Source organism: Neofelis nebulosa, chromosome 5, assembly GCF_028018385.1.
Source record: "Neofelis nebulosa isolate mNeoNeb1 chromosome 5, mNeoNeb1.pri, whole genome shotgun sequence".
Taxonomy (NCBI): domain Eukaryota; kingdom Metazoa; phylum Chordata; class Mammalia; order Carnivora; family Felidae; genus Neofelis; species Neofelis nebulosa.
Genome location: NC_080786.1, coordinates 45,557,331 through 45,580,183, shown reverse-complemented (window position 1 = coordinate 45,580,183; position 22,853 = coordinate 45,557,331). Strand labels below are relative to the sequence as shown.

The window sequence follows — 22,853 nt, the reverse complement described above, 5'->3', positions numbered from 1 at the left end:
TTACTTTTTAATGTGACTTTCTAAATAAAAAATTCCAAGACATTTTTCATCATTATTTGAGAGCAAGGATCACATAATTTCTTTTTTTTTTTCTATACTGGGAGTGCCTAATAAATATTAAATACTGATGCTACCACTAAAACTATAAAATTATAAAGAAGGGAACAGTAAGGCTTAAAAAAAAAGCATTTATGGCTAGAGAAGGGAAATAAGAAAGGAATTATTTATGCCTCTTATGTTTACAATAAAAATACGAAATCCAATGGAAGCTTATGGGACTTGGGAATATGAAATGGTTAAGCAACCACCAAAAGTTGAAACCAGAGGCAGAGACTTCCAAAGCAAAGCAAAACAGTGGACACCTAAATCCACCTCTGGTTTCGTTAGTGACTTGCTATGTTTCGAGGTCTTTGCAATATTTTATATATATATATTATTATATATATATATAATAATATATATATATTATTATATATATTTATAAATATATATATATATATCCCCTCAGCCCTGACTACTCAAATCATAATAAATCCAAATAGCCTCTTTGCCTTGACCCCTTCACATTCTCGGGATTTTACAAAACTCGTGGTCAGAAATGTTCAGAGAGAAAAATGACCTCCTGAGATTCAATTTTGATATTCAACCAAATCAGAGGAGCCAAAAACACTTTTACTGGTAACCAGTGTTTGTTTTTGATAAACACTATTACTCAGGGTTCTCCAGAGAGAGAGAGAGAGAGAGAGAGAGAGAGAGAGGAGAGACCATCCTTTTAGGGAACTGGCTCACAAAAGACTGGCAAGTCTAAAACGTGCAAGGCAGGCCAGCGGGATGGAGACCCAGAGAAGAGTTGATGCTTCAGTCTTGAGTCTGAAGGCTTTTTAGAGGCAGAATTCCTTCTTCCTCCGGAGACCTCACAGTCTTTTCTCTTCAGGCCTTGCAGCTGATTGGTTGAGGTTCAACCACATTTTGGAGGATAATCCACTTGACTCAAAATCTACCATGTAAATGTTAATCACATCGAAAAAAACAAAAAAAATAACTTCACAGCAACACCTAGATTGGTGTTGGACCAGATTGATGTTAGGCTGGGTTCCATAGCCCAACAAGATGACACAAAAGATTCACCATCACAACAATGGACATTCTCTATTATTTATTGCAGCTACATTTCATACAGCCAATAGCACGTGACATAATTTTAGACTTGTCCCTGCAACGAAGCAGACCGGCCCTTTTTCAAACTGTGTGCAAGACTTCTGCGTACTAAGCCCTATGCCAAACATCTGTTGGACAGTTTCTTCCTTGGCCTGCATATTATCCAACAGTAGTTAATATGGTTTTTAGATAATCAGCAGAACGGCTCTTACCCAGCCCTTGGCTAAGTATTTCTGTACCACAAACACTTCCACAGAAGCACGACAGCACAAAGTACTATCACATTTCACCAGGATGGTATCCTTCGTCAACTAAATTATCCCAATTGCTTTGATACAGAAAAAGTAATTGCAATCCTTTTGTTTATAAGCGTGTGTCTCAGATTAAACGTTCATAGCATCTGTACAGAGAGCAATACACAAAGTATTCCACCTCTAATGAAAGTTTAATCGGGATCTGATGGCAGGGGCTTACAGAGAGCCCAGAGCAGCATCCGTGTGGTGTGACCTCGATGGTCTGAAGAGGCAGAGCTTTTCAGCTCGCCGTCCGCAGAACCAGCGTCTTTCATCCCCTCTGCCAGACCTCTGTCTCCCAAGGAAACAACTCCCTTCTTCAGTTCCCCGCATTACCCAAGGGACTATGCAAGTCTCGGACCAGGAACAAAGCTCCCGGGAGCTGGATTTAGAGGAGATAACTAGGAAAATTTCATTTCTTGACAAATGGCGGGAGATCTTTAGTTATCGCGGGTAAGATGTTCTTGTTTTCTCGTTTCTCTAGAACCAGAGGGATTTCTGGTGTGTAAGCAAGCAATCAGCTTTTATGTTGTGCTACATGAGAAGTCTCCATTATGGGTTTACATTTAAGATGCTTCGGGTATAACCATTTGTAGAGAGACGCTGCCCTAGCAAGGTTGGGTTTAAGGAGGTTTGTGGGTTGAGTAAGAGTAATTTCCTTGATGTTTTCTCTTTCATTTACAGGTTGGGAACCAATAATGCAACTCCTCAGGTAATTACTTTTCTCAAAGCCAGTGTGTTTTCCTCTCGTTGCTTCTTCAAACAATCACATTAACAGCATAATCTGCATTTATTTTACTCACAGAATGTCACTCAGGCACCCAGCATTTAATGTGTGAACACATAAAACTAGAAAGCCCTTTGAAATCTTTTCTCATGCTTTCTTTTTTCATGAAAATCCCTTCCTACTTTTAAGAGTACTTTTCATCACTAAGAGCACCATATGGTTATTATTTTAGAAAAAAGTAATATTAGAATCTAGAGTTCTTAAACTTGTGAAATAACACTAGGTTCTGATAGCCAGATGCTTCAGTGTTCGCAAAGAAAAGTGATTTTGAAAGTAGCCATCATCTTTATTCCGCTTCTGAAAAACTGTTTTCCTTCATCATTTTCAAATAAGGGAAAGGTGACCGAATTCAGGTGTTACAAGGTATTTTAAAATCTGTTATACATTATAAGATGAAAGATATCTCATGTAACCTGAAAAGGTTAGAAGGTAATGAACTTGGTATTTCAGATATTAATTCAGTCTCTGAACAAACACGGCACAAAATATTAGGGTGATTTTCGCATCACTAATATATGATATGATCAAACAACTGAATTATTAATATTTTAACGGTAACGCTAAAGCATCTTCCTACAAGTGACCTGTAATCAAAAGCCTTATTTGTGCTAAAACTTTCTTAACCATAGTCTAAATTAGAATCAGGGAGATAATGCTTCCATTTTAGTCCTGGAAGCATTAAAGGGAAATAGCTACCATTTGGGAGAATAGAATATTCAAAAGATAAAACAATCTTTGAAGGGAAAAAAAATTATAAATGTCAAGTTACGCTTTATACAGGGTGAGGGAAACCCATTGCCACAAATGTAAAGATTTTCTGTTTGATTTACAAAATGCATCATATCCCAATAGTAGTCTGCCATTGGGATGCTGTGTTTCTGAGATAAGAGAGCATCTTTGCCTCTAGGAATCCAGAAAACTAAGAAGGCAGTTTCCTTCATGTTTTAGCTACCAACAGGGCAGATTTGTTTCATGACATCAGTATAGAAGTTAAGTAAACTGGAAGAAGGGTTGATTCTAACATATTTAAATGCCATAAGAATCAGTCAAGAAAAGAAAAAGTAGATTTTTTTTTTTCCTTAAAGGGAGGGGATGGATTTTTTTAAAGAAAAAAAAAAAAGATTATACTCACTTCTTAGGGAGCAGGAATCTGAGAGAATTATCAGGAGGTAGCCTGACTTCCTTTATCCGCCAGTTAAAAACACAATGAGAAACATCGCGTATAGACTGGAAAGACTCAATGTTTATAAAATGTTGTCTTCTCGAAATAAGAGACAGTGACATTTACATTTTTCTCTAAACATAATTTCAAGTCAAGGTCTTGATAGCATTAATTATGTTTCCATAGTTACATTTAACCTCTCCCAGCCACATAAAACTTGTGAGAAACCCCTTTGACACAGACACTGGATTTTCCTTCCTCTTTTATTGCTATTTATCACCATTTTCAGATGTCTTTCAAAGGGACACAATATTTTCTGAACACTGATTTTTCAGAGAGAAAGAGAGAAGAGAGGGAAAACAGGTCGTCACCAGCTCTGTTTGCTTTGTTTTTTGGTGGTGGCATTTTACACAGAATCATGACGGCAACCATGTATCAGGTGATGAAACTGAAAATGCAACAGGGATACCTCAGCCCAGGGGACAAGGACATTTGCCATCCAGTAGCCTTTGTTCTATCCCCAAACCCTCTATCATCTCTTCAAAATCAGGCGGCTCTCCTATCTCCCTGGCAATGGCCACGGTAAGTATAGCTTGTCAATTAAACATGAAAGGAAACGTAATCTTCCCCCAACAACAAGGCTGGGGAATCTTATCTCCTGTCATGTGACAGTATTATTGAAGATAAGACTACACACGGTTGTTATTGGTAAAGGGAGAATATAATTAAAATGACTTATTTATGGTGTTTTTCAAGGACACTGGTGATGTTACAGTCTTTTCCTCCCCAACTCTGAGAGTCTCTCTATTCACTTCCTTTGTGTGACAATTAAATTTGAGGTAGTGAGGGAGTTAATTTCAAATAAGTCACTCTATAGTGTGGGGTAGGGCAGGTGACAAGTGGTATAAACAACCATGCATAAAGCCATGCAGCTGTGTAAGGCAGGACCCTGTCTGTGCATGGGCAGGAGGGAGGGAGGTGAAGCCCTGTGCTGGGCCTGGGCCTGGGCAAGGAGCTGATCTCAGGAAAGAAATGTTTTCTGGGGCTGCCGAATAACATCCAGGTTTGAAAAGAACCTAAGGATCTGGAAGCTACCGATCCCAGGGACCATTTGCTTAGTTCCAAACCTGATGAGTCGGAGCAAAGACCCCCACCAGCCGAGGCACAGACCCAGCTAGGAGGCAAACTAGCAGCATCTCATTGGGTCAAACAGGACAAGGCTGGAGGCAATGCCTTGGCAAATGTCCGAAGGCCCAGCTGTCAAGGTCAAAGAGGCGTGATTTGGCACTGGGAAAGCTAAGGCATGTATCAAGCCAGGGGAAAAGTACCAGCTAGGGTGAGAGATTCCTTCAGTTAGATTGCACCCAAGATAATTCTTTCAGTCGTAGTGAAACTCACAGCTTCTCAGGACCGTTTTCCCACATTTACCCTGTCCCTTCAAACTCCACACTACATTCTGGAGCCTCACGCAGAGACTTTTCCTGGGGACCCTAAGAACAAGAATTGGAAGAAGCACTTCCTTCCTGAGGACATGCCACCCTACACCGGGGCAACCTTGCAGAAACCACCGAAGACTAGCTTGGTCACATGGGCGAGGACCAACAACACTTGTCCTACAGTTAGGCCCGTCCTGTACATCCGGTTCCACAGTCTGTGCACTGCACACAGGGTCCCTGAGAGGGATGAGTGGGGACTGGAACCCCTTCTGGGAAAACCACATGGTCTCCATCTGCTTTCTTTCTTTTTTTTTTTTAATGTTTATTTATTTTTGACAGAGAGACAGAGCATGAGTGGGGGAGGGGCAGAAAGAAAGAGGGAGACACAGAATCTGAAGCAGCCTCCAGACTCAGCTGTCAGCACAGAACCCGACGCAGGGCTCGAACTCACAGACCGCGAGATCATGACCTGAGCTGAAGTCGGATGCTCAACCAACTGAGCCACCCAGGCGCCCCTCCGTCTGCTTTTTAAGTTGGCTCTGGCTGTAGTATTTCCAACGCTGAATATAGCCTTCCCTTAAGGTCCTCAGATGGGACATCATCCAATACAGGGTCCCGCGTTCTTTTTTATCATGCATTTCCTCACAGGCTTCATAGAGCGACTCTCTTTCCTGTCATATTTGCAGTATAAATGTACTTAGGGGCCCACTGTTCTTTCTCATCACAAATCTCTCTGCCTCAATCCACCTTCCCTCTTTTGCTCAAATGCCAGATGTCACAGGAAGATAGGTCAGCAGGGCTCTCATGAGATGCTGCACCAGGTCATTGGCCTCACAGCCCCTGGACAGTGCCTTAACTTGTGTCTCATGTATCTAGTGAATGGCTCACATTTCAGGGAATGAAGACAGGTAATGAATACGTAATCCTGTTAGAGTCTCCAGCCTCCGTGGTGATTCTGCCTAGAGTGGACTATAGCACCAGACGTTAGAGTGACTACCTGTATTTTAATGGATGAGATAATGTTTTTAACAAACAATCTTTAATAAAAATGTATTACTGGCTCTGTAATGAATTTCTACAGTCATTTTAGAATTTATACACAGTGGGACAGTAGGCCAACCTTGTCTATGAATACAAGACAAAACTATGATGGCATATTGGCATTTGCCCATATAGGCTTACAGAAATTCTAGAAGGCTTCAGATAATGTAACAGAGCCAGGAAAGAGTAGGGCAGGAGACACGGTGGGAGGGAGTTTTCCCTCAGCATACCTTTTTGTACTCTCTGGATTTTGAACCATGTGAATGTGCAATCTATTTTTAAAAACTCACATAGAAATTTTAAAAACAGGGAAAAAAAAAAAAGCATTCGCAGATGTTTCCAAAATCTTCTGGTTTCTCTTTATACTGTGGAAGCAAGAGAGTCTCGGTCTGAGACTTCTCTACCAACACAAACGTGGTGTGATTGCAGACCTCCCCCGTAACTTTTCCAAGGTAATTCTCTCCCTCTGGAAGAGCCTGGGGGACAAAAGAATCAGACCACTGTAGCCTGAACCCGAGTCGATGGAGTGTTAAGGAAGTCCCAGAAGTGGAGATAATCGATTTTCTTCTTAAAAAAAAAATTTTTTTTGAATTTATTCCCATTATGTGGGCCAGATGATAGTGTGTCCTTTAAATAGCAGTAGCATTAATTAAACACACCCTGGGATTTCGAGATGCTGAGCCTTGGGATTCTGAACACGTGGATTCCAGGGGGGCGATTTGGAAGCCTGACCAATTCTAATGGAGGACGTTTCAGCCGTGCAGCTGCTGGCAAATTATCAGAGCTACTGAATCCTAATACGCACTTGAGAATGCCTTTTGTTGTCATTCTGCCATTCTCCTTTCCCTCCCTGTTGAGGGTAGGGATGCATGGGATTTCCTGACTTGAGCACACTCACTCCTTGCTGGGATTCTGCTGAGAAAGGAGGGGGTGGGTGGAGCACCCTACGAACCTTCTCCCTCCCCAGCTCTTTTGTTTCTCACCCTTTGTTGCCCCATTTCTGACACTGCAGCCTTATGCCTTCTTCCCCCAACCTAACATCTTACCGTGAGCGAATGCCGGCCAAGGCTCCCGGCCCAGGTAAGGTTGTGGAGAAGGTAAGCATCCTCCTCCCCTCTGCTCTTCCCCCAGCACCTCCCCGCCCTTACCCCAAACTACCTGCCTTCCCTCCAGGGCAGTTTCCCACCCTCCTGCCCAACCAGGCCCTTCTCCAGAACCCAGCCTGGAACACAATCCCATTGCCTCTTTTATCCGCAGTCAATAAACAAACCCCTGGTGTCTTTGCAATACCAGCCAGCAGGATGGTATTAAACAATGCAATGCCGGGAGATCAAAATATTCTGGCGGAGCCCCAGAGGAATGAAGCTCCAATGGAGGATGATAGGTAGTGGGGTGGCTTTTTGGAAGCCGGAAGCACAGCCTGGTGCCCCAGCCTAAGGCCTGGCCAACAGTCAGACCTCAGGAGATGTTTGCTTAATTAATTCACTGCTCTGGACAATCCCCTAGAGCCACATCTCAGTGCAGGGCAATGGGTATCATCCAGGTGCTCCTTCAGAGGCACTCCACCCTTCCCCAACCTGCTTTCTGCCAAGACTGACCTGTAGGGACTCCATCACCAGGGCTCCCTCCTCCTCCGGCTTCCTATTGAGTTTGAACAATGGGAGCCTTAGAGGGGGCCTGGAGGGAGGAAAGGGAAAGAAGACAGGCTGTGCACAGCTGGCGGAATCCCTCTCCTCTTCTGGAAGCTCTTTCCCCAGGACTCTGTCCTTTCTGCTTCAGGTCACCCCTCCTCCCTCCTAGCCCCTCCAGGTCTACGGGAGATACTGTTGCTAGCTGTGGGACCCTGCGCTGGCCACTGTGGTTTCCCCACATGCCGTCCATATCTTTGTAAATAGTCCGTTTTAAACTTTCCTCAAGTTAATTATCCTGACTTGAGCGTGCCATCTGTTTCCTGCTGGGACTCTTACCATACAAGTCGAAAGGCTTGCATTTGGGTGCTGGAGCTGCCATTTACATACACGTAACGGCTCTGTGTCCCAAAGCTTTTCATTGTAAAATGAAAGAGCTGAATTAGATTGTTTTAAAATTCAGCAACTACTTCTGGCCAGCCTGTTGTGCACCCGGCACTGTACCAGATGCTGAGGAATCCATGGTGAACATGATCAAGCCAAGAATCTACCACTCTATTTGACAGGCTAGGAGAGAAACGTTTCTTAGGTTTTGCTAACTCGAAAGTCTGATTCCATGATGAGCCAGTAATTTCTAAGGAAAGAAATGATGTAGAGAAGAAGCTTCAGAAAATTATTCTATCTCAGGTTGGGGGTGCGGACAGGTGCAGAGGTGGGAGAGGACAGGATGGGCAAGGTTGTCACAGGGAAAATAGAAGCCCAGGGACCAGAGAAAAGGCAGTCAAGGCAAGGAAATTAAACACATCAGGAAGAATGATCCAGGACCTCTGTCTTCGGGGGTGTATGTGTGTGTGAGTGTGCGTGTGTATGTGTGCGTGCGTGTGTGTGAGCATGTGCATGTGCATGTGTGTGTGTGAGTGCATGAGTGTGTGTGTGTGTATGTGTGGGCATGCGAGATAATGATCATCATTATCATCATCATAGCAATCAGGAAAGAGTTATTCATTATAAATCCTGGAAAACTAACAAAGTGAAAAGAGAAAAACTATAAACCGTGCTTGTGTTAAATAATAATGATCATTTCAGTCATTTATTAGGACCATTTACCATTTGTGTCCAGTTACCAGGCAGCACAATGACATATGCATATTACTGAATATAAGCCAGGCTAATCACATATATCATTTATACTTTACGATGAATCCTGCTGAGTGTGCCCGGGTCACAGTGGGCAGTTTAACTCACATAGTCATTTGTGACCCAGGGTCAGATATTCAGTCTCTATTGGGAACCTCAGGCAGTCCAGGACCGGCTTTTCAAGTGAAAATAGTTGTCAGCAGTTGACTTCACTTGGGTCTTAGTGGGTCTTGACAGGGGCTCCCTACAGCATCCCTGCTCGCCACAGATTCTTCCATGCTATTGGGTGTGCGGGTCAGACTGCTTGTAAGGAAGCCTGGACTTGTTGCAGAACCTCTTCATACCCTGTGCCCACTCACAACTGGTGGCGTTGTAAGCTACCCAATAATTAGGTCAGAGCAGCACATCAAACTCTGGTTTAAGTTGCCTCTAAAATCCAAAGAAAGCCAAGAAGCATTGTATCTCCTGTGTAGTATTTGGAACACGGTGCGACAATTGTGCCTCACTTGTGGAACAACGTGGTACCCCAGTGCTCCCCTACGAACCTCACTGATTCAGCAGCCCCTGGACTTCTGGGGGTTTATCTCCCAACTCCCTGGCATGCATGTGTTTTATCAATGTGCCTAAGGTGCTTATCGCCTCCCACTTCTTGGATCCAATTAGTATAATGCCGTCTCTCTGTTCTAAGTCGGACACAGGTGCATCTGGATGGTGACACTCCCTAAGTTGGAAGTGACATCCAGCAACCAAAACAGGAGCTTGGTTTGGCTGGCAGAGTTGTTTTCATTGAATTTGCATTCTAAGCCTTCTTAGTCTCAACAGTTTTAATCTCTCACATTTATACACGGCTTCCCCTCCCCTCCTCCTGCCAGGCTCTGGTCTTTTTTCATCTGTGGTGGGGCTCTGTTCCCTACAGCATTCCAGGGCAGACAGGTTGTGTGTTCATAAAGGGAGAACACCTTGCATTTAATCAGCACTTAACGGTTCCCAAAGCCCTTTTCCATATGTCTTCCCATTCAATAATAGCCGTGATGTGGGCCGAGCAAGGGTTGACCCCATTTCAGGATAAGCAAATAAAGTCTTACAGAGGATGGGCAATCAGTCCAAGTTCATGCGGTCAGTGAGGAGCAGAACTGGGCTTCTCAACACAGGAGTGGGGAGTGCTCGGTCTTTCTTCTGTGCTGTGCAGCCTTGATGTCATTTTCAGTCCTCTGCTGGGGATGGCCTGGGTTGGTGGCTCGTTGGCCATGATACACATCGAGTCTGTGTCTTCCGGGAACCGACTCTATGCCCTTCTACTCCCTCTCCTTCTCTTGCTGTTGCCCTGAGCCACCAGACAAACCATTTGTCTTCAAGTGCACTTCTGGGCTCACACTGAAATGCACCTGCCTCTCTTTCTTTGTAGAGACAATCTTTTCTTTCAAGGAAGGAGCAGAGGTGGCCAGGAAATAAACTCCAGCCATGGAACCAGACCCTGGTCTGACAAGGGGAGAACTTTCCAGATGCTCACTCTCCTGCATCTGTCCTTATTAGAAACCATTAGGCTCTGGATAAATTGGGCTGATCGTTCCTTTTTGCCACAGAGTCTCCTCGTTCCTTTGAACCACTCCCTGTCCTTGGACACTCTGGGTGCTCTCTGTGTGTGCATGCATGAGTGTGTGTGTGTGTGTGTGTGTGTGTGTGTGTATGTGTGTGTGTTTGCAGGTCTTCTCTGTCCAGCCTCCCCTCCATTATAGGAAATAGGTCATTATGTGTTCTGTCCCAGAGTGTGGGATGTGTGCCTCTGCTAGAGCATGGCTGCTTTTAGGGATACGTTATTAAGTGACATTAAATAGACTGAGTCACCTTCTTCACTGAGCCCTTCTTCATGCTGGCAGGCCCTGAAGAACAACTCTGTAAGTGGTGCACATGTTCACACCTCTTTAACACTTCCTACTTCCTTTCTTAATTAAATAGAATGTGAGCTCAGGCAAAGCTTTCATAGGTGATAGTTTCTAGCATAAGTCAATAACATTGTTTTATTTCCATTATTTTTTTAAATATGGTGATTTATTTTTTTTAAATAAGTGATTTTGATTCCCACTTAAAGATGTGACAAGAAGTGTCCCTATTAAATAAGTATTTTTTAATTTATACAAGAGTAGCTCAAGCTAATGAAAAATATTAATTAAATAATGATTGGCCCACAAAAAGGACAGCAATTACAGGATGACACATACTTGTTTTTAAATGTTTATGTATTTTTGAGAGAGAGAGAGAGAGAGAGAGAGAGAGTGGGAGCAGGGGAGGGGGAGAGGGGAGAAAGAGGATCTGAGAGCCTGACGCGGGGCTTGAACTCACAAACTGTGAAATCATGATTAGAGCCTGTGAGATCATGACCTGAGCAGAATTCAGACACTTAACCAACTGAGCCACCCAGACACCCCAAGGATGCCGCATACTTAAAGCTGGGGAGGCAGAGAAGTAGTGTTGGAATTTGGATGCAAATTCCAGCAGTTTCTACCACTGGGTACTTCCCTGTGGAAGGAGGATAATAAGAGTACCTACCTCAAATAATTAAATTAACATAATGAATGTAAAGCACTTAGACCAGTGTGTGGTACACAGAAAACACTCAATAAATGCTAGATGCCATTGGCCAGCCTAGTTCAAGTGTATCTCTTCCATGAAGCATTCCTGAGCTCTTTAGTCAGAAATTCTCCTCCCTCTGTTCTCTCAAGGTACTTTTTACTTTGGAACTTCACACATTCTATCTCGTACAGTTGCGGGGTATTAGACTTTTTACATATCTATACCCCACATAGGTAGGACCAAGCACATGCTAAGCAATTACTATGCCCCTGATTGTGGATGGATTCCCCTTTCTTCACGTATTTGATTTATAAAGGCTTGTTTCTTCTGGGAAGCCTTAGAAGACCCTCTCCAATCTCAATGTGTTATAGGATATCCAGCAAAACCTTAAAAATTTGGGGGCAAGAGGACAGAGAATGATTGTTTAGTATCATTTAAAAAAAATCTTTTTAACGTTTATTTTTTAAGGAGAGAGAGAGAGACACAGCGTGAGCAGGGGAGGGGCAGAGAGAGAGGGAGACACACAATCTGAAGCAGGCTGCAGGCTCTGAGCCATCAGCACAGAGCCCGATGCGGGGCTTGAACCCATGAACTGTGAGATCATGACATGGGCTGAAGTCGGACAGCTAACTGACTGAGCCACCCAGGCGCCCCTGTTTAGTATCATTTAAATCAATATTATACTCAAGCTAGAAACAGAGTCCTGTCTGTTTCTCTTTCCTAGAGCAAGAGAGAAGGACTCAAAGCTGGGGGAGGCGAGCACTGCAGAGTCATGGCTGCTGATGGGTATCCCGGATATCCGTGACATGGATCGTCAGTGACAGGAGGCAGAGGGGCAGAGCAGTGGCCCAGGCCGGACTGCAAAGCATAAAGGAGAGATGGCTGGCAATGGAAGGGGAGACAGACACAAGGGACAAAAATCAGATGGGGACAACAGGGCACAAGGTTAACACACTGAGCCTTCGGGATACAATAGTCTAAGGGAACCTGGTGTGAACCTTTCACACAAGACTTTACAATTACAAATAGAGGAGTAAGGTAAATGTAAACCAGGATGTAGGGAGGGGACAGGCCCACCTCCACAATCCCACCACCTTACTTAAGGCTGTTAGATGAAGAATGTGTCTAAGAAGAATCATCTTTGTTTGAATCATTTCTTTCCCCTCTTCTCAGAAGTTACGGCAGAGCCTCTTCGGAAATACTATCCATGTCTTCAGCTATGACTGGAAAAAGGCCTATTTCAGGTTCCATGATCCTTTTTCTGACCTGGCTTTCACTTTGGAAGTGGGAAAGGTAATAGTAAGTAAAAATTTTTTTTAAAAATCCTAATCCCATATTCCCTAGCCATGTTTCCTTCCATCTTTATCCATATGAATGTATGTTTTCATTACAATCATTTGTCAAAGCATATTTAATATAATTTAACATTTAGCCTTAAATGATACGAGACTATTTAAAATTACAATTTACTGTCAGGGTTATAGCAAAGTCTCACACTCCTTCCCTGCTGTCGCACACCCTGCCCTCCCAAATTCGAGGTTTCCTGGCTCTTCTCTCCAAGTTCTAAGTATCCCTGAGGATTTAGAAGGCAGGAGGAGATCCAGGAGCTTCTTTCTGGCTTGTTTAAAATCTCAGTAATTCAGGTCATCAATTACTAGTCACACAGAGATTTCAAAGACCAGCCAACAAGTTCCGTACATCCTACAAATCCAAAAGTTTGCTATGAAGCAGGAGCATAGCGAAGGTAGGGTGGAAGAGGACAGATGTCCCCAGGTGCTGGTCTACTGAAGCTGGTCAGTGAAGATTCCGGCCCAGCCATGGCATCTGACCACAACCCACGTATGGAGTACAGTGTCCCTTCACTAAGCTAAGGGGATGCTGTATATACCAGGAGGGACAGGTCAGTAAAGGATAGGCCACATCCATTTCCCAGAGTTCTTCTTTGTCATATTGGCCCCAAGAGGTTCCATTACGGTTGTACAGTCTGCCCCCAGCCTCACACACCTCACTATTTATCTTCCCCGTTTCAGGGAGGTGCCCGAAGCATTCAGATGGCAGTTCAAGGATTCATCATCAAAGACTTGTTGTTTACCAGGAAGGGAAAGGACTGTAACTTTCACAGGTAAGAGGCCTAGAAGCACTTCTCAGACACATTCCTCATGTCACAAGAACTGTTATGTGCCAAACGGTCATTATGGAAAATCCCCTGGGTGACCTCAGGAAGTAGACTTGCCTCACGAGACGAAAACGGCTCTGGTTCTCCCAGACAGACGGGATTTTGTGATTGGGGAGGACTTTCCTGGAGTCACTTTCAATGTTTGGTTGCAGGAATAACGTTGACAGTTTTAGTGCTCCACTGCAGACCTTCCTGTCAGCTAAAATGATGCCCCTGGTCTCAGGTGGGCTCACTTGAAAATATTTGGTGGGAAGCCCCAAACTGACAATTTCAAGGAGGAACAAAAGGGGTGATTTTTAAAAGCCCTGATAAAGCCCCGATAATTCTCCTATTTAACTAGGCTAACAAAGTACTGTGTTTGGTAGTTGCCTATTCAAGAAAATCGGTTCAGATTACTTTACTTAGAAGTCAAGCCCCTATCATGGGCAAAGCTCTATGCTTGATATTAGAAAAAATATACATAAGTAAAGGTATATATCTGCCCTCAGCAGGGTAAGTTATCACTCAAAACAGGAACTAAATGTATAATTTATTCTAAGGTCATGAATTGCCAGTTTCCTGAAAAGCAGAGCAAGAGATGAGAATTCTTTATGCAAGTGATTTATGAAGGGAAGGCCTTGTTGGAGAGAAAAAAAAAAAATTTTTTTTTTTACCCCTCTAGCTTCTTTGGCTAGTCTAATAATTAACTTTACATAAGACAGATTAATAGGAGGAAAACAAACACGAGCTTAATAACATGTATACCTCGGGGCACCCAGGTGGCTCAGTCGGTTGAGCGTCCGACTTCGGCTCAGGTCATGATCTCGCAGTCTGTGAGTTCGAGCCCCGCGTTGGGCTCTGTGCTGACAGCTCAGAGCCTGGGCCCTCCTTTGGGTTCTGTGTCTCCCTCTCACTCTGCTCCTGCCCCACTCACGCTCTGTCTCTCTCTCTCTCTCTCTCTCTCTTTCTCTCTCTCAAAAATAAACATTAAAAAATTAAAAAAAAAAATAACATGTATACCTCTTGTATACATGGGAGAGACCTAGGAAATCTCTGTAATTCCCCCAAATAGCCAAAGGCATCACGTAAAATACCATCTTTAGCTAAAGACAAAAGAAGATATTGGGGGTGGAGAGTCAGTTATGGGAGGTTACAGGGGAAAGCGCAGTGAACAAGCATAGGGTTGTTTTGCACATTACGTCTGTGCCTTCTCCACTGATAGGAGTTTCTAGAGATTTAGAGCCATCCCCCTCTTCCCATGAGGACATCCCCTTACAAACGGAGATTTCTCCTATAATGTCTTTTACAAAAGGGCAACTTCTATTGAGTTTTCGGACTTTCTCTTGAGTCTGTAATTTTTTAAAAATAACCAGTTTAAAATAGTCCACATGCCAAAGTGGCATCTTGGGCTGGCAAGATTTGCTCCCCTTCGGGCCTCAGGAGAAACCTGGAAGAGTGAAGGAAAAGGAGAGGGAAGGAGAAGCTGAGGAAGAATGTGGTCTCCAGTGACGCCGAGCCTCAGTCTGATCCCACGAGAGCTCTAAAGCCCCATTTTCAAAGAACAGTGGCCCCATTTTCAAAGAACAAAGTGGGGGCCTTTGTACTTCCCACTTCAGCTGGGCACTGGCTTTGACCTGCTCCATGAAACCTTCCAGAACCTTCTCGGTCCCAAGTTCTGTCTCCTCCTTCACTCTCAGAGCATTTTGTTTTATTCCCATCCACCTCCTCAAATTAGGCTTTTAGACTATGGAGCACTCCTTGTTTCTCATTTCTGTGTTGCCACGGAGGTAGTGGGATTATAGAAATCATCGCTGAGTCCGTTAATAAACCCCATCACGTGTTTCTCCATCGGGACAACAGTTGTCAGTGTTAAATATTTAGAAAACAAGCAGAGCAAAGGTGTACCGCATAAAGATGGGCTCCCATTCCCTGGGGAATCCTGACAGCCCAGGATCGTTCCAGAGAGTATAATGCTTGAGAGCAGGGAGTCAGGAACCAGCCTGGCTGGTGTAAAATCACCACTCTACCACTTTCAAGGTGAACGACTGGGGACCAATTCCTCAACCCCTCTTTCTTTCTTCACCTCTGAATCAGCAGTAATAGTAGTATCTACTTCGCAGGGTTGTTGTGAGGATTAGATGAGGGGAAGGGTGTGAAGTGCTTAGAGCAATGCTGGGGACAGTGAGTGTGCCTGCTATACAAGTCAGGATGGGCAACATGAAGCGGGCCTCCAGTGCCGCGTGGGACAGACATGATGGGGGAGCACAGACACGGTGAGCACATTAAAGGCAAACAAGGGCATGAGAAAAGGCATGGAGGGGTGATACAGAAAATACGTTCAGGGGACTGGTCCATGCAGGGCAGCAGGTTTGCAGAATGGAAACCTGGGAGATAGGGGCGCCTGGGTGGCGCAGTCGGTTAAGCGTCCGACTTCAGCCAGGTCACGATCTCACGGTCCGTGAGTTCGAGCCCCGCGTCGGGCTCTGGGCCGACGGCTCGGAGCCTGGAGCCTGTTTCCAATTCTGTGTCTCCCTCTCTCTCTGCCCCTCCCCCGTTCATGCTCTGTCTCTCTCTGTCCCAAAAATAAATAAAAAACGTTGAAAAAAAAAAATTTAAAAAAAAAAAAAGAAACCTGGGAGATAACACTGGACGGGGCTGCACTTGCAAAGGGCCTGTGTTCCTGGGTTAAAACGTTTGGATCATTCTCTGCTGGCGTTTGGCGAGAGGACAGCGGTGGGGACTCCAGGGGGGAGGGGGTAACTCACAGGGTGGGACTGGCTAAGATCACCAAGAGAAATAGTACGCTGCTGTGAGGATGCCACTGCCAGTGACAGAGTGTAGACAAGGCCCTCTGCGACCGTCTCACGGGGTGGGTTGATGAAGGAAGCGAAGAGACCCATCTGGTATGCAGCAGGGGACTTAAAAGTGGAGGCACCTCACATTCAGCCAGGTGACTGTCCATGCCAGTGTTTTCATACCCAACCTCCCATATTGCAGTTTGTGTGCAGTCAGCAAACAGGAGCAAGAGCAGGCCCTGGCCGTGGCACTGGCTGGCATCCTGTGGGCAGCAGGAGCAGCTGAGAAGGCCACCGTCTGTCTTGTCACCGAGCACACTTATGTCACCTCCAATCCTGACTACTCGGGCGATGATTTCACCGAGCGGGTGAGTGCACCCCTGCCCGTCCTGCCAGATAAAGGGCCAATGAAACCTGAGAGTATTCTAGACTCAACATGGAAATGAAGGCGGAGTCCCATCGATGCTCCTAGAAGGGTCAGATGTGGCCAAAGGCATCTTCCAAAGAGGTAAGAACCAAGGGTTGGAAGTGCCTGCTGTGAATTTTTCCTTCCAGAATTCACCAGGATCAAGAATATCCCAGACCCGAAATCATCACAAAATGCATTTCCATATCCACTGTCTTCAACATTGCTGAATTTTACCTATTAAGAAAAAATATGTTTATGGCTTTACTGCTCAAGATATCACACTGGTTTAAAACTAAGGACTGTAAAAGGGAGGCCGGTAGCCATCCACTTTCACCATGTATGTTTCACATGGCCTTGTGTAAAATAATCTGTCAGGTTTCAGCAAAGTGATTTTGCAATGAAACAAAAAGCTCCCTTGAGGAAATAACAGTAAGTTGACATCTTATAGATGTAGCTTTCATCTTCCTTTTCATTTTTATCTTCTATTCTTGATTTATAGCTCCAGCTGTTTGAACTTTTAGAGAAAGAAGCCACTGAGAAATTCATCTATGATCATTTACAATGTGTAAGTGTTTAAGTGTTGAGATAATCCCTTTATGTTGAACCGATCTTACAGGAAATCTTCTTTCTTTTACAAAGTGTATTTCTAATGATGCTTATTAAGAAAACCAGGTCATTTTGAGAGCTAAGAAAGGGCCGAATGAGAGAAAGAAAAGCCCGCCTCTCCCTCCCCACAGCCTAAAAAGAGGCCAGATCACACACAGGCCATTCACAATTGCCTCTTTGTCCTTGGCTAATCAAACCCAGAGAATAATACTATAGAGGGCATATGCCAAGATTTCTTTTGTGGGAAGAGAATATGTCAAAGCAGTCTTGCCTCATCTAATGGGTAAAACACAAAAATGCTAGACAACTGAGGCCCTAGTCTAAATTGCCAAAATGACCACTCACATTGGCTCCAAGGAAATGACTTCTCGTCTGAAAAAGGTGGCCCTGTTTTACCTCTTCTATCAGCACCTTCCACACAATGTCGTCCTGGCAATAATTCTTCCCAACCTCCCATGTGGGGACAGTGTCGGTGGAATATCTAAGGTGCTTTTTTAAGATGCCTTTGCAGAGAAAGGAATGAAAGCTGATTTCTAAAGAATTAGAACCCTACAGGGTAAAAGAAGAAGACAGTTAGCAGGGTAACCATGAAGCCATACAATGGTGGATTATATAGAAGGGGGAAATGGGGTCCATGAACCTCACCGCTCCATTCCTTCCAAAGGCTATAGAGGTAGAAAACTTGGGCATGAGTTCTCAGCCACACATTGGCCATACATTCTTGGTTAAACTAGTCACCCCAGGACTACCTCCCCCACCATCTCATATGTCTGTGTGGTAGGCAGAGGAAAGTCCCCCCCCCCAAATGCCCCACAAGGATGTCCATACCCTACCTTGTGGAACCTGTGAATTTTATGCTTTATAGCAAAGGGGAATTAAGTTTGCTAACTCAGTTGACTTTTTTTTTTTTTAATTTTCAAAATTTGTGAGATTTAAGTGTAGGTGACCTACAATGTTATATTAATTTCAGGTGCACAACAGAGTGATTCAACAACTCTGGGTGCGTTACAAAATGCTTTAAAATAGGGCGAGTATTACAGGTTACTCAGATGGGCCCAATGTAGTCACAAGGGTCCTTAAGAGGAAGACAGAAGAGGAAGTCAGAGTGTACGATGTGAGGACAATGTTGCCTGCCGCTGCTGGCTTTGAAGATGGAAACGGGGGACACGGCTACTAGAAGCTATAACAGGCAAGGAAACAGAGCCTCTAGCAGGCCTGCTGACTGCTCCATTTGGGCTCAGTAGGAGCCATTTTGGACTTGTGATCTCCAGAACTGTAAGATAATAAATTTGCATTCTTTTCTGTGCTTTTTTTTTTTAACTTTTATGAAGTTTTAATTCCAGTATAGTTAACATGCAGTGTTACATTCGTTTCAAAATTTCTATTATTTACGGTACTAAATTTATGGTTATTTTATAATATATATTTATATTTTTAATATAAATGTATAATTAATATAAATTATATATAATATAAATTTACAATAAGCCTGTATAATGTATTTTAAAGACCTAGCATGAAATATTAAGTTAGAAGCCTGCTTAGGGACTCTGTTGTGGGCAGATATTGAATGGAGTCCCACAGATAGAGAGGACCATGTAAGTAATGAGCCTTCCAGCACAAAGAGGCAAACCCTTTCCTTTCTGTCTTCCATCTCCTCAACTCAGACCTGGGGCAGTCTGATTCAAAAGGAAGGTCCCCACATCTGCAAGGGATTCCTTAGTGTCGCCGGAGTTGAGAATCAGAGGATCAGAGCTGAAACTCTACACAGGCTTGTTCTATCAAAGGCTAAGAGTCAAGCTGGAATAAGTAACAAAGGCCTTATGCAGAGACCGACTGTACGGTGTGGGTGAGCCTGACGTGAGAGCTGCCCGGGTCAAACAGACCCATACTGACTCTTGCCATAGCCACTCTGAGGAAGCGCTGGCACCATTTCCTCAGTGACGGGGGGCACTTGATGGCAGGTTCCATCAAGGGCACTTGATACTCCTCTCAAGGGCACCCCTGACCAGGGACCGCACATTATGATGTGCTTCACCGAACCTTTACCAAGGCCCACTCACTCTCAAAATGCACCCATTTTGAGGTCCCATTCCTGTGTCCCATCTTAAGACAGAAAAATCAAGACAGAGGTCTGAGGGCTACATGTGGACAGTAGACCTAAGTTTATGGGTTGAATTTCATCCCCCCAAAAGATATGTCCCCATGCCTGTGCATATGATGTTATTTGGAAAAGAGGTCTTTGCAAAGGTAATCAAGTCAAGGAAAAGTCACACTGGATTAGGGTCGGCCCAATCCAGTGACTGGTACCTTTACAAGAAGAAGGACATTTGGACGCAGACACAGTCATGTGGGGAAAACACCATGTGATCATGGAGGCAGAGCTTCCATGATGGGATGTGTCCTACAAGCCAAAGCACTCCAAGGATTGCCAGCAGCCACTAGAAGCTAGAAGATGCAAGAAAGACTCCTTCCCTTCCACCTTCAGGGAAAGCACGGCCATGCTCCCACACCTTGATTTCAGACATCTGGCCTCCAGAACCGTGACAGAATACATTTCTATTGTTTCAAGCAATTCAAGTCTCTGGTAACTTGTTACAGCAGCCCTGATACACCGATCATATGTGATCTGCAGCATTAGTCCACCCAGTGTTGTATTTTTAAACATTTGACCCAGCCACTCTTCAAAAACAACCAGAAGATTCCACGTAAAAACCTGGATTTTTAGCTTTTTCCCAAAAGAATCAGAAAACCTGGCCACACTGGGCCTATATGCTGGCACTGGGCCTATATGCTGGCCTATATGCTGGTTCTCAGTTAGCTGACATGGGGGCAGAGATTTCTATTGGACAAGTTGTGATAGGCTGAATGATGCTTCCTACCTGGTAAAAGGACTTTGAAGATGTGATTAAGTCAAAGACCTTGAAATAGGGAGATTATTTTGAATTTTCCTGCGGTTGGGGGGGGGGGCAATTAATAATAAGAGTCTTGTCAGGAAAAGTGGATGATGGGAGAGAGAAAGTGGTGTGACGAGGGAAGCAGAGAGAGAAGAGGGATCACATGTAGGGTCACAATTTGGGGTCATGAGCCAAGGATAAGGATGGCTTCTAAAAGCTGGAAAAGGAAGTGAAAAGTCTTCCCCACAAAGCCTGCAGAAGAAACATAAGCCTGCCAGCAGTTTGAATCAGACTCATGAAGTGGCATCCGTGTTGGGACCTCAAACCTCCAAAAGTGTAAGACAAAGAATTCATGTTGTCTTATGCCACCAAGTTTGTGGTAATTTGTTATGGCAGCAACAGGAAACGAATACACCAGGGTCCCCAACGTGCCTCTGGCCCCACCTCTCCTCATTTCTCTGACACTCTGTAGCACACCCATTTGGGTTCCTGTCTGATGCCTGTGGCACTGGAATTTGTTCCTGCCTGAAGGTCCTGCCCCTGCCAGGTCACAGGGAGTGATGGGGACAGATTAATCCATAAAAGGGAAAGCACCTGCATTTTAGCAGAAGCCTTCCCAATACAAGGCCTTTAAAGGAGATGCTTTAACCCTGGGAACCTTGAAAGCCAGCCAAGGAGCTTCTTTTCAGCAGGCAGAATATTCACACAAAGCTAAGACCTGCTACCTGAATGTTAGTTGGGCAATTTGGATTTGATCCTGGAAATCACAGGGCACCTTTGGAAACTCTTGAGCAGAAAAATAGCCTTCCCAAGAAAAGAGAGAGGGGAGAAGTACCTTAAAGAGGGACAGATAATAATTTTGTTGTGGTTCTAGCATGTTCCAAGAACTAAGGTAGGTACTGTGCATTATTTTCATTTAACTTTTGCAACAAAGCTGCAATTTATCCGCAATTGCAGATGAGGTGATTGAAACTCAAACAAGTTAGTAAACTAGGAGTAATGGTAGAACTGGTTTTGAACCTATATCTGTGTAAGTCCAAAGGTATTTCTAGAAATCAATGAGGAGGGAGAGATGTCCCAACCAAGGAGAGGCTGGGAAGGGGGCCAGCCAAGAGCACACCAAGGGTCTGGGCTGGGATGGATGCTGGAAAAATGGAGAGGAAAGATACACTACATCTTAGCCATGATTTGAAGACAATCATGTGATAGAAGTGGAGGAAAGAAAAATAGGTCGAAAAGCAAGAGAATGACAGCACCAAGGGCAGACCTTGAACAAGGAAGACAAATGCATTCAAGAGTGAAGATGGCCTAGGGAAGCTGTCCTATCAGCTGGAAAAAAAAAAAAAATCTTGGGCTATAAATCCTTGAATTCATGCCTGGAGATATACATAGCTGCATTGCTTTTAGGCAAACATGCTTTTGTTTTGTCCGCCCCCCCCCAACAGTTCAAAGAGGAAGGAGGCCATGGTGTCATCTTGTTTCTTTACAGCCTGATCTTCTCCAGAACATTTGAAAGGTAAATTCAACAAACATTTGCACACGTATTTCCTATAGCTCTGTGATCACATACGCAGCGTACTCTTACCTCGCAAAATATTTTCATGCCCTGTTGGAAACCTGAGTAGTTTTTCCCAGTGGCTGCTCTTCTGTTGATTCATCCTTTTCTGTAGTCGGTTTGGCCATATTAATGGGTGGGTGGATGTCGTCAGAAAGGTTTGAATCTGCTTTTCTCATACAGTGGTGGCTTCCTTCTACTTGTGGTTATAAATATTGACAGATAATACCAAAATTTATTTGTATCACTTTCATAATAAAAGTATTTTATTATTTATATGCACAATAAAATATACCCACAGGTATTTATTTTGTCTCTATGATATGCAAAGCCCCTTTCTTGGCACAATGGGAAATACAAATAAAAAAAGAGATGGCCTGACCTCCTTCAGGGTCCAATCTGGGAAAGATAGGAGTTATACGTAGAGATACTGGGTATGTCACAGGGGTACTTAATGTACCAAATGAGGTGTAAAGATGAGGAGTCTAGAAGATTCCAGAGGAGGAAGGGTCACCAGTTGATAGACTAATCAAGGAAGGCTTCTTAGAAGAAGTAGACTTTCTTTTGGGCTCTGAAAGGAAAATAACCTTTCAGAGAATCACAGAGAGATACAGAGTCTCTAGAAAGGAAGAGTTACAAGCCCTGAAGCAAAAATCTCCTAACACTTGTCTTTTGCATAACATCATCACATTTTTGTGGTCTGTATTATTAGCTGCTTAACAGTTTTCTTTAAATCAACACAAATTTAAATATTAACTTCTTCCTAAACATTAATATCTTTCAAATCGTGTATTTGTTGTGCTAAAGAAGAATGTATTAAGCACATCCACCACACGGTTTTAAAAAAAAAATTTTTTTTTATAACATTTATTTATTTTTGAGAGACAGAGAGAGACAAAGATGAGCAGGGGAGGGGCAGAGAGAGAGGGAGACACAGAATCCGGAAGCAGGCTCCAGGCTCTGAGCTGTCAGCACCAATCCCCACGCGGGGCTCGAACTCACGAGTTGCGAGATCATACCTAGGCCCAAGCCAACACTTAACCAACCGAGCCACCCAGGTGCCCCCACCATATGGTTTTTTAAATGCTCATATCTACACCACCTAAAATCATGCCACACTTAAGACAACACTGCCCTGAATTACATCTGATGCCACCAAGGCACTCACCATGCTGGACCCAAGCTTTTAGTTCTTACTCAGGAAGGGCATGACTCCAGAGGCG

General features: G+C 44.0%; 1 protein-coding gene across 1 annotated transcript in view; it reads left to right on the top strand.

Moving 5' to 3' along the window:
• Positions 1–1,797: 1,797 nt before the first annotated feature.
• Positions 1,798–22,853, top strand: part of MINDY4B (MINDY family member 4B) — a 37,131-nt gene continuing 16,075 nt past the window's right edge. The window contains exons 1-8 of the mRNA XM_058730217.1: positions 1,798–1,904; positions 2,136–2,163; positions 3,815–3,982; positions 12,387–12,506; positions 13,244–13,335; positions 16,366–16,531; positions 17,072–17,137; positions 21,521–21,591. Of these exons, the coding sequence (XP_058586200.1) occupies positions 1,798–1,904; positions 2,136–2,163; positions 3,815–3,982; positions 12,387–12,506; positions 13,244–13,335; positions 16,366–16,531; positions 17,072–17,137; positions 21,521–21,591 (818 nt within the window). The remainder of the gene's footprint in view (positions 1,905–2,135; positions 2,164–3,814; positions 3,983–12,386; positions 12,507–13,243; positions 13,336–16,365; positions 16,532–17,071; positions 17,138–21,520; positions 21,592–22,853) is intronic.